Source organism: Solanum pennellii, chromosome 10 (genome assembly GCF_001406875.1).
Source record: "Solanum pennellii chromosome 10, SPENNV200".
NCBI lineage: Eukaryota > Viridiplantae > Streptophyta > Magnoliopsida > Solanales > Solanaceae > Solanum > Solanum pennellii.
Window position 1 is genome coordinate 44,039,902 of NC_028646.1, and position 12,754 is coordinate 44,052,655.

At 32.3% G+C, this 12,754-nt stretch overlaps 1 protein-coding gene and 1 pseudogene across 1 annotated transcript in view; one reads left to right on the top strand and one right to left on the bottom strand.

Moving 5' to 3' along the window:
- The first annotated feature begins 7,592 nt into the window (after nt 1–7,592).
- On the top strand, nt 7,593–8,693 carry LOC114074178 (annotated as a pseudogene).
- Nucleotides 8,694–8,873: 180 nt separating this feature from the next.
- The window catches only part of LOC107002312 (adoMet-dependent rRNA methyltransferase spb1-like), a 6,985-nt gene continuing 3,104 nt past the window's right edge, over nt 8,874–12,754 (bottom strand). Inside the window, exons 8-11 of the mRNA XM_015200281.2 lie at nt 11,702–11,791; nt 10,500–10,639; nt 10,298–10,415; nt 8,874–10,120 (exon numbers count right to left, since the gene is read on the bottom strand). Of these exons, the coding sequence (XP_015055767.1) occupies nt 9,185–10,120; nt 10,298–10,415; nt 10,500–10,639; nt 11,702–11,791 (1,284 nt within the window). The 3' untranslated portion in view covers nt 8,874–9,184. The remainder of the gene's footprint in view (nt 10,121–10,297; nt 10,416–10,499; nt 10,640–11,701; nt 11,792–12,754) is intronic.

The window sequence follows — 12,754 nt, forward strand, 5'->3', positions numbered from 1 at the left end:
ACCGGAACGTGGCACCCGATCCCCTAATCTCACTACTTTCGTTCATCAAGCCTTCTTTTATACCAAGGCATCATCATTAACAAAGTAGATTAGGGTTTTTCAAGATTTAGGATTCATTAGCTTCATCATGCTTATTTTATCACAGTTATATAATCACATTCATGCAAGCATGCAATTAAGCATATAGAAGGGTTTACAACACTACCCAATACATATCATTCGCTATTAAGAGTTTACTACGAATAGCATAAACCATAACCTACCTCCACCGAAGAATTTGTGATCAAGAATCTACTTTTCAATGCTTTGCTTTCCTCTTCGTTCTCTCCTCTTGATCGATCGTTTCTCCCTCTCTTTGTTCTTTCTATTTTTCTTATTCAAACTCTTTTTCTTTTACCCTAATTAGCATATAATTAAGTATAAAAGATGATTATATATATATATATGTGTGTGTGTGTGTGTGTGTGTGTGTTTATGAATACTTAAGCGAAAAAACTCGAAAACGCGAAAAAAAATTTCGAGTTTTATTGGTTTGGTTATAGATTTAATGTTTCGACACAAATGGCGTGGTTTGATATTTGAAAAATCCAAACCAACGCAACCATGTCCACCCCTAATTGATAGTGTATTTTTTTTTTATAGTTGCATTTCTCTTTTTTAACAATATTTTAGTTTCAATTTTTCACGTAGCATATTTAATTTTATAAAATTGAAAAATACTTTAATATATTTGACATGACTTTAATTTAAAAGATAATTAAAAAGGTTTGATTATCCAATCATCATTAAGACTTACTATTATAAGTTTTAAACAACTAATCCAAACAACTAAAATAGATGACTACTAAAATAAGGGTTGGGGGAATATTTTTTCTTTAGTTTACATTGTTTAGACAATTAAAATTAATTTTGATTTTACTTTAATATTTAGTGATGTAGCTAAAATTTATAAGATTCGTTTTAGAATGATTTAATACTTTAAAATTATGATCATTTTCATATGACTAATTATTTGTAATATTCGTTTTTATGTGATTTCATTATTATTTTTGTTGAATACTTTAATGTCATCACTCATCTCATATATTGTTTTGTTTTCTTAGAGAATACCTTAGACATTTACATTTTTATAGGACTAAAGATATATTTAAAACACTAATTTATTATATGTTTGTATCATGTATAAATACATTTATATTGGATTGAATTTTAAATGCAACCTTTTGATATAAAATATAATTTGAGGTTCAAACAATAATTTTCATTACCATAACAAAATTTTATGAAAAACAATATTATAAGAAATCACAAAAATAATTATTTGTAAAAGCCAAGGGTATGTTTGTCCGTCAACACTATATGATCAGTAGAGTGAAGATGTAAAATAAGTAGTTTCTTGCCAAAAGCAATAATTGATAGTGTGATTTTTTCGATAGTTGCATTTCTCTTTTTAACAATATTTTAATTTCATTTTTTCACATGACAATTGAGCATGTTTGATGTTATAAAATTGTCACGACCCAAAACGAGTCGCGAGTGGCACCCACATTTATCCTCCTATGTGAGCGAACCAACAAATCTAAACCCCAACATTTACCAATATTTCAACCATAGTGAACAAAATATAATGCGGAAGACTCAAAACTCATTAACAAAAAAATCAATTAAATAACTTCTAAAACTCAATACTTATTATTCCCAAAATCTGGAAGTCATCACATCAAGAACATCTATCCTCAAATTTCTAATTCTAAGAGTATTTAAGAAGCTAAAATGAGTAAAAGAGATGGTCCATGTCCGAACTTCAAGACATCAAGACGTGAAGGAGAGAGTCCAGTCCGAGCTAGAAACAGTAGCTCACCCTGAATTCTGATATACTGAAGACTGGCTAGAGTTTAGGACGAGTCGAAGTCGATGGCACGTTTGCTGCACTCAACAATATAAACAAAAGCAAAATAGAAGTAGGGGTCAGTACTAGGAACACGTACTGAGTAGGTATCATCGGCCAACTCAAAATAGAAAGCAATATATATCAAGTAATATTATAAGATCAACTACAATACTCAACAGGTAGAAACAACAAGTACAAGAACCATTGGCAACAACACCAAGCGCACCTATGAGGACTCAAGCCTCCACACCATACTCATTTGGGAAATAGGTTCTTTGAATTTAATTACATATACATAATTTAAGATTCATTCCCTCCAATGTTACCGTGTCGGAACGTGACACTCCGATCCCCTAATACTACCGTGTCAGAACGTGACACTCCGATCCCCTATTACTACGTGTCGGAACGTGACACTCCGATCCCCTATTACTACGTGTCGGAACGTGACACCCGATCCCCTATTCTCATTGCTTTAGTTCATCAAGCCTCTTTTATGTATGCATCATCTTAATAGAGAGGGATAAGATTTAGGATTCCACAATCACAACATACAAACACACAATCAAGCATATAGAAGACTTTACAATACTACCCAATACATATCAATCGCTATTTAGAGTTTTCTATGAAATAACATAAACCATAACCTACCTCCACCGAAGAATCGTGATCAAGCAAGCTACTTCTCAATGTCTTTGCTTTCCTCTTCGCTTCTCCCTTTGTCTCGCTCGTTCTCCCTCTCTTTTTCCTTCTCCAGATTCTTTTTCTTTTACCCTAATTATCATATAATTCCTTATGATAAAAGTAACCCATTATTTATTTTAAGTTACCTCCTTTAACCCCCAAGTAAATAAGTTATTAAACTTACCCACTAATTTCATACAGTTTGTCATAAATAGTCCAAAACACCCCTTAAAACTTTTAGCAGAAACCGACCCAGTCGAGGTTACGCCGCTTGTGACGGCCCGTCGTACCTGCGACGGTCCGTCCTGCAGGTCCGTCACAAAGTTCAGAGAGCCAAATTCAGTAAGGATGTTTGTGACGATCCGTCGTGTCTACGACGGTTCGTGCTGCACTTCCGTCGCGAAGTTCAGAGAGTTGATCCATAACCCACAGGAAAATTACACAAGTGTGGGACGACGGAGTCCATGACGGTCCGTCATGACCATGACGGTCCGTCGCGTGATCCGTCGACCCAGTCAGTTTTTATCACAAATGATTCTACTGCTCGAAACGACTAAACAGGTCGTAACAAAAATTAAAAAAAATATTTTAGTATATTTGACATGACTTTAATTTAAGACATAATTAAAAACGTTAGGCCTCATTTGTTTCCATTAAGATTAAGAGATCTGAATCTGAATACAAATTTGAATATTAAGATATGCATTAAGATTTGTGTGTTTTGATCTGAATACACATCCGAATATTAAGCGATTGTCTCTAAATCTGAACACTAAATAATTAATGCTATTTGTTTTTCAATGTATGAATGTGGAAGTGAAATTGAAGATTATATTAATACAATATTATAAAATTTTCATTCCAACAAAATATATCACTTTTGATTAAAAAAAAGTGTTAAAAGTTTTAATAATCATGATGTGGAGTACTGTTTTTTCATTCAAAAATCTTGATAAACAAAATACACCAAAAATATTATTGCAACCAATGTTCTTGACACACTACAATACAAGAAAATTATTAATATAAAAATAAATCTTTGAAAGGATTTATAAAAACTTACCAGTTGGGAAAAGATGGCGTTTGATTGAAAAAAGTGAGAAAGACATTTTTAGTTATGAGATAAAAAGGAACGCCTAAAACATAGAAGTTATGATTTATTATTTGATAATTTATCAAATGAGTCTAAATGTTGTTAAGAGCCTCATTCAATCTGATTCGTTCAGACATCTTCAGACCTATTAAGAGATTTCTTAAAAAATAAAACAAATAAACTTAATGGGTTGAATATAAATTATTCAAATTCAGACCTAAAAATAAAACATACTTAATGGACTGAATTTGAATGATTAAGATTCATACCTGCATCTTAACTTTTAAGTTTTAAACAACGAATTCAAACACTTGCTCTAATACACTTACCCTTTAGAACTCAACCAAAACTACTAATATAGATGGCAAGTAAAGATTATTACTACTAAAATAAGGGATGGGTGAATATTTGTTCTTTAGTTTAAATTGCTTAGACAATTAAAATATATAATTTAATTTGGATTTTCTTTAATATTTAGTGATGTAGCTAATATTTATTACATTCATTTTAAAATGATTTAGTATTTTTAAATTATGATCATTTTCATTATGATTGATTAATTTGTAATATTCGCTTGATGTGATTTCATTATTATTTTTGTTGTATACTTAAATATCGTCAATCATCTCATATATTCTGTTATTTTCTTAAAAAATACCTTAGACATTTGCATTTTGTTATATATGTTTGTATCATGTATTAGTGGTGTACATGATTGGGTTGCTTTGGGTTTTTCAAATATCAAATCAATCCATTTGAATAAAAAATGTAAATTTATGAACAAAACCAAACTAATAAAATTTGAATTTTTCGATTTTTTCAACCTCGGGTTGGTTCGAATTTTTCAAAAACCAAATCATTTTATCGAATTTTTAAATTTATAAATCAAACCAAATAATAAACCTTGATTTTTTTTCTTTTTTTTCGATTTTTCGGTAATGTTTGCATACAAACATATCATTAATTTGTGCTTCACTTTAGTCAAACAAAAATTCAATTATCTAATACTTTTCTTACAAAAATAACACAAACTATGAGATGAGTATTGATGACACAAAATTATTCAATTAAAAATAATAATGAAATCGTCATATAAAATAAATATTGTAAAATCATAATGAAAATATCCATAATTTAAAAGTATAAAATCATGCTAAAATAAGTTAAATAAGTATTAGTTACATTACTAAATATTTAAGGAAAATTAAAATTAGACTATGTATTTTAATTATCTAAACCGATGTAAAACTAAAGAACAAATATTCAATATTATTGTCATTCTTAGTGTTAAATTGATTTTCTTTTTGTATTAGGATTAATTTGATTTTGATTTAAGTTTTATTATAATTATCAACATCTATAAACCAAAATCATTATTGAACCATTCTGAATTCTAAGTTTTAAAGTTGAAATAATAAATTAAAAGATAAAACTATGAAATACTATAAGAATATTTATAAATTATATCAAAGTAAATATTTTTATGTATAAAATAAATTTTAAAATGACATATATAATGTCGGGTTAAATTAGTTTCAGATTGGTTTTTTTAGTTAAAACCAAACCATCCGAATATAGTCAGATTTTTTTTTCCAAAACACAAACCAAGTCAAACCAAACCGCTACTCGGGGTGTTTTTCGGGTTGACTTGATTTGGGTTTAATTTGATTTTCGATTCGGTTTTGTATACCCCTATTATATCATGTATGAATACTTTATCAGAAATATCGGAAAAAACCCAAAAAAAAATTGAGGTTGAAAAATTCAAGTTTTATTAATTTTATTTAAAAGTTTGACACAAATAATTTAGTTAAATATTTGAAAAATGAAAATCCATATATCCATTTGCAGCCCTACAAAACAATATAGATAAACATGTATGTTTTCATGTTATCTCTATTACTTTTTAATTTTGTTTGTAGATACATTTTAGGACACACATATGTTAAGAGTGACTCCCTCCTTTACTCCACTTTGGGATATACTGCATTTAGTCCGTGACCGTGAGAGAGGAGCATGTAAATGTCTGAAAAATAATAGGGTTGTTTGCAAGATTCTCCAATTATTTCAACTTTTGTTTGATTGTTTTTTGGTCTTCATGCTTTTAATATAGTCTAAAAATTATAAATAGATGTGAAGTTGTAAACTAAAGGAATAAGATACTAGATTAATATGATTTAATATATTTATGTATGAGTAAAGTAGTGAATAGCTATTATAGACTTAATGAGTTATCAATTTATCCAATATATCAATATTTTTCAGCGATATTTCTCTTTTTCTAATATATATATATATATATATATGAATCACACGAGTGAACAGTTAAAACTTTGTAGTCATAAATTAGGGGAAAACAAATTTACATGCACGTGATGTTGATTAAATTTTTTTTGAAGTAAAGGGTTGGTTAACTTTCCATATTTATGGAAAATCATATTAGACTTTTTACATCATAATTTTGATTTTTGGGTCACATGAATTTCGTTAAAAGTGAAAAAAAAGATTTTAAATGATAACAGGATAACTTGCTAATTTCATACCAAAAAGAAGAATTCAAGTTTTAGTCAAATGAATTAAAACTAAGAACTCACTCACCTAGTCATAATAGTTTGTATTAGCGGTGTACATCATCAAGTCGATTCGGATTTTTCAAATATCATATCAAATCATTTATGTAAGATTTTTAAATTTATAAATCAAAACAAACTAATAAAATTCATTTTTTTTTCAAATTTTTCAACCTCGGGTTGTTCAGGTTTTTCAAATACCAAATCAAATCATTGTGTCAAATTTTTATAATTATGAATCAAACCAAACTAAAACTTCAGATTTTTCCAGATTATTGGATTTTTCGGTAAAATTTGCATACAAACATATGATTAACTTATGCTCCAAATATTTCTTTAGTCCAACCAAAATGCAATTAATTAAGGTGTTATCTAAAAAAATGACACAAATATGAGATGAATATTGATGACAGAAAAATTTTCAATAAAAAATAATAATGAAATCATCATATAAAATAAATATTGTAAAGTTATAATGAAAAAATAATCATAATTTAAAAGTACTAAACCATGCTAAAATAAGTTTAAATAAGTACAAGTTACATTACTAAATATATAAGAAAAATTAAAATTAGACTATGTATTTTAATTATCTAAAACAATGTAAACTAAAGAACAAATACTCAATATATTATTGTCATTCTTAGTGTTGAATTGATTTTTTTCTTTTGCATTAGTATTAGTTTGATTTTGATTTAAGTTTTATTATAATTATCAACATGTATGAACTATAATCTTTATTCAACCAATCCGAATTCTAAGTTTTAAACTTGAAATAATATATTTAAAAGATAATTACTATAAAATAGTATAAGAAATATTTTAAAATGATATCAAAGTAAACATTTTTATGTAAAATTAAAATTTTAAAATTATATATATAATGTCGGGTTGGTTTGGTCTCGGGTTGATTTTTTTTTAGTTAAAACCAAAATCAACCCAAATATAGTCGATTTTTTTTTCAATACCAAACCAAGTCAAACCAAACCACTAGTCAGGTTTTTTTTTTGGTTTGACTCGATTTTCTATTTAATTCGATTTTCGGTTCTCGATTCAATTTTGTACACCCCTAGTTTGTATAATCAACGTAGATACTAGTGTCTATATTTTTGACAGATATACAATAATTATACTAGCTAAAATCTATAAGAAAAAGAAAAGATTACAATTAATTACGAAATCTTAATGAGGGATAGTTTAGGTATAGATTCGTATTCTCGATAGTTTATTTGTTATATTAAAAAGAAAAAAAAATAGTTTAAATGTGTTTTTGACAACTACGTCTAACTTGTGTCGTTTCTTACCTATTCTGCTTTTTGATATCTTGGGATAGCTAAGTTTTGGGTATAAAATGGGCTCACAAGTTCAATTGAACACTTGTATATCTTCTGAGAATACTACAAAAACTATTACTTTGCTATTGTGTTTGCAATATTTCAAAAGAAGATCAAATGGCTGCTAATAATGATCTTATAACGAGGTTCCCCTTCCTTCAACTTGTGATCGGAAGGACATGCATGATTTGCCTAGAGAATTTCAACTTAAGAGACTATTCAGAAAATGGCACCAAAAGAGCCATTACCTTCATCCAAGGTTGTCATGGACACCCTGCCCACATGCGGTGCTTTTTGGACTGGATTATTCATGCGGAACAAGAATACGACGTTGCTTGTCAACATTTGATCGACACTGTTGTGTTACCAAACAACATGAGTGGTCAAGAAGCTGCAAACCTCTTTCAAGAGCGACTCAGTAATCTTCGTCATGTCAATCCCATATGTTCAACATGCGCAACGCCGCTTGTAGTAAACGAGTACATTCACCTTACTGCCATGGCTCCTCCTCCTCCTCATTTGATTCCCTCTGCCCAACATCTCCCATTGGCCCCGTATGACATACCCTCGGAGCTGCATGTTACACTTCCAAATTACCGTTCTGGTTGTTGCAACTACCCTCACTTGCCTCGAGAGTGGTTCGTCATTACACAGCCGTGTCGTCACACCTTGCACACGCGTTGTTACCTCAACCTGCTCATGGGGAACATGTCATGGAGGAATGTTCGTCGCCTACTCAACCCTGACAACATAGTTCGGTGTCCAACCTGCCATGTTGTGGTTGAGGAGGTCCACCCCTACTGCGTCAGAGCTTATGATTAGGATTTGACACTGGTGTTGTTGTATGTCGTAAAATGAATAATGTCTGTGTCCCTTTGCTATGCGTGGGATATAGATATGTGTCTATCATTTATTTTCACTGAGCTTATGATTAGGGTTTGACACTGGTGTTGTTGTATGTCGTAAAATGAATAATGTCTGTGTCCCTTTGCTATGCGTGGGATATAGATATATGTCTATCATTTATTTTCACTAGTGTTGTGTGTTTATGATTTCTTTTAGGTGTTGTACTGTTGCATTTGCTTTTGTGGAGTTGTAATTGAACTTTAGTTGTGAAACTGGTTAGAGTATCACATTCATTTGCATAAATGTGTGTACGCTTATTATGTTAGTTATTGTTTCTGTGGAAAAAATTAACTTAACTGCTAGCATTATATTCTCATTTCGTAATCTATTTTTGTTTCTCGTTTAACATATGCATTATTTTATATATATTCGAGAAGAAAAGTAAATACATCTTTGCTAACCAAAAGACACAAGCAAATTCGATTCAAAGCAAACAATAAAATTACATATTCTTTCAGCTACATAGCAAATATGCTTCATATGAATGTCAGAATAACTCATTACCTACTAAACACCTTATAAAATTAATAACTCATTCATTACCTTCTAAACACACACACATATAAAAACCACACTTGGGCATTTAACCCATTACCCCTACTAAACACCTTACAATAATATCTGCAAGTCGATGTGGCTTTGCATAAAATAACTAATTTAACTTATGTCCGGTAAGTTTTGTGTTCCCATTCTTGCCTGATGCTTAAGGTTTTCGATCTCGTCCTCCCTTCTTCAGGCCTTGCTTTCTCATTCCATGCCTTCTTGCATCTTTCTTCATTCTTCGATCAACAAGAACTTTCCCCCTGCCAACCTTCACCTGAACACCCTTCTTTGCCACTACGTATTGCCTTTCTGCTCTTTTAGGTGTTGCCTTCCTGTATAGCTGTTCAATCATTCTACTCTTTGAGCGATCAGATACATCTGCTTGGTCTGATATCGAGTTAGCTTTCTTCCGAATCTTTTCCAGCTTTCTCTGAGCAGCCCTTTTCTTTCGTGCTTTGGCTTCTGCTACCTTCTTTGCAGGACGGGCATTGATTTCTTTAAACTGAGCTCTCATTGCAGCAATCTCCTCTTTCGTCACCGGCATTATCAGCTGTCGATGCTTCTTCTCCTCGTCAACAAACCACTTTGGCAACCCCTCGTCATCAAACATATACTTGTTGTAACCATCATCCATCATCGCCTCTCTCTGCTTTTTCAAAATCAATTTCTTTGCTACAGACAATATTTCAGCCTTTCGGTCGATATCAACACCTGATTCATCAGATGACGAATCACTTGAATATGTAGGTGGTACAGGAACAATCTCAAAATCATTTGGTGTCTCAGATGATGGGACTTGGAGCAAACCATCCATTCTTTTCTTTGACAGGATTGGAGCAAGCAATTCGCCAGTTGTCTGTGACTTAGATATTGGGGTGACTTCATCTACTACTAGCATTTCATCTTCGCTGTGATACTTGTCCAACATCTCTTGCTCTTCTGGCTCAACAAAAACATCTTGAGTAAACCACGTTTTTACAACCTCCTCTTGAGATGGAGCGGTTTCTAGAGGTATGATTAGAGGATTCACTTGATCCTCTCCCTTATCACTGTCAGAGTCTTGAGCAGAATGAGTCATACCATCTTCTTCACCACGCTGAACATAGAGATACAGAAAAAGTGAAATAAGGATACACTACATCTAGTTCTTATGGGTCAATTTTGAGCTAAATCCAATCATTGATTCGCCTGATTAGGTTTTTTGCCCAAAATTTGACCCATCAATGAATAGACTTTCATTCTAGACTGTACACACAATTAAAAATTACTATACCTCCAAGAGGTTACAATCATCCAAGTAGGAAATTTTGGATCGCTTTGTTTTTCTTTCCCCTCGAGTCATATCCCTTTTGACGTGGTCCTCAAGCAACCCCTCTATTTCATCGTCACGTCTGAAAATTTTAATGAACAAGTTCCAATAGTGGTACAAAGTCAAATAATCGGTTTTGATACAGTTCTAGTTACTGTCTGGTTACCTTAAGCGATCTTCTTCGGAGTCCATATCGGTAGATGCATTCTCCGCGGCTTCCAGGTCATTTCCGTCTGCTTCGCTATTTACTTCAGCAGTTCCATCATCACATTCATTGTCATCAACAAGTACTACATCTCTCTTGCACTGAATTAAATGGGCCAGATACTCAGCTTAACAGCAAAGTAGTATTTTAAAAGAAAAAGTAAATGATGATTTAATTCATTTAGACCACAAAATTAAATATAGGCCAACATGTAAAAACAGGTCTATGCTCTATTTTGGATATAATGCATTAAAAACAATTTATTGTTCTGCTTTTTATCAAGTTATAAATTTCATAAAGGGCAAAAAATATGCCCGTAAAAAAAGTACAAAAAAGGCCGAAACCTTACCAATAAAATGGTTTTATGAAAAAAAAAAACATGCAGTATTATAGAACCTCATAATATGCTACACCTCAAAGATCTTTCTCTACTCTGTAAAAATCTCTCATATTACTCCCTCTCCAAACAACCCACGTGAGTGCTAGCACACCAACATCTCATGCCCTGCTCCATTTTTAGAGAAAACACAACTAAACATAGTTTCTTTCATAGTCCCGACATCACCCACCCAAGTACAGATCACCTCAGAATTTCCCAAAAGAAGAACGCTATCCCACAATGTAAAAAGGAGGTGTTCTACATTATCCCACGTCTTTAAAGGTTCCTAAACCTCAAGTCCCACTGCACATCTCGCCTTGTAAACTCCACAATCGACCACTGCTAGCATCCCCATTTGGTGTAAAATTATATACATGTTCAGACATGTCATTCTTAGGGCTCATTTGGTTGGAGAACAAGTTACCCCAGGATTATCTCAATGTGGGATAAAAATAAAACAACAATCCCGGAAAAACAAATCCCGGGATAAGTTATCCCTCGATTATATTCCAAACAAACATGGAATAAACTTATCTAAAATTAATCTCGGGATGAGTTATCCGTCTTATCCCTTGTACCCAACAAACCCTTAATGTGTTGTTCCCACACCACCTATGTCCCCAAAAGCTCACCCTACTCCCATCAACAACCATGAATGAAATGTTTTCATAAACCTCTTCCACCCCCTTTAAACTCTTCCAAACCTATAAACACAAATGTCTCTGCTACGGGTGGATGATAAGGGTTATGAAGTAACAAACTATGCAGAATGAAGTGGGCATACCTTGATCAATGTTAGAGAAAACAGCTCCGGATCAGCAAAACCATCTTCAGCAGCATAGGACTGCATCCGCAACACCTCACGTGCTTTGTCCTGCAGTTTAAAGAAGGAACGACAAGTAAGCTAATGATAACAGCAGTTGGAACTATGTCACAAACAATGGTCAAAGTTTCAACATCTACATGACGAAGAACCAAAAGATTCAGAAACAAGAGTTCAAGCGGTAGCACCAATACAGAATATTGATTTAGAAAGGAGCCCAGGTCTGCTTCTTCCTTTTATTAAGATCAAAATGAAGATGGGTAGGGGTAAGCAAAGCAACTAGAAGCCCTGGAAGACGAATTATTTGCATTCGAACAAAATGAGACCAAATAGACAGCAAAGGATAAAACAAAATCCATAGCTAATCAAGATATAGCTGATTAACAGAAGCAAAACGCAAACAATATTTTAGCTGAAAATAGCTCGGAATAAGTTCTCTTAGCAGTACACTAGATTCCACCACTTGACACTTGACAGTGATAAAAAGGCAACCGGAATACAGATTACAGCTGATCTGCGAAGTTGTCGGTTTGTGATTTGACAAGGTAAACTGGGCAGAAATATTGCTGACAAAGATGCTTAAGGGAGCAGTAAGAAGATAAACTGGAAAACATAAAACTAAATTCATTCAAGAGAACAAACAAAACATACAAGTATAATTTGCATTTCGGTTTTTTTGTTCTCTCTATGATTATCCTAAACCCAAGTATCACAATTCCTGGGTTGCATTCTGAACTTAAGAGTAGAAAATAGGATACCAACACAGAATTAGAAAGAGAAAGGTAAAACATATCCATTAACCTTGGCTTGTTTTTTAGCTAGAACCCTTTTTTCTCTTTTGGTCTTTCTCAATTCAGTTTCCTTCAACTCTTCTAGTTCTTTTACAAGTCTTGTATCTTCATCCTCTTCTCTCTCACATTCAATTTCTACTTTTGGATTACTAATGGTCTCTGAAGGAGCCAAAGCTTTCCTCATAAGCTTACGCCACCTACAAGTCAAAGGATATTCATGCAA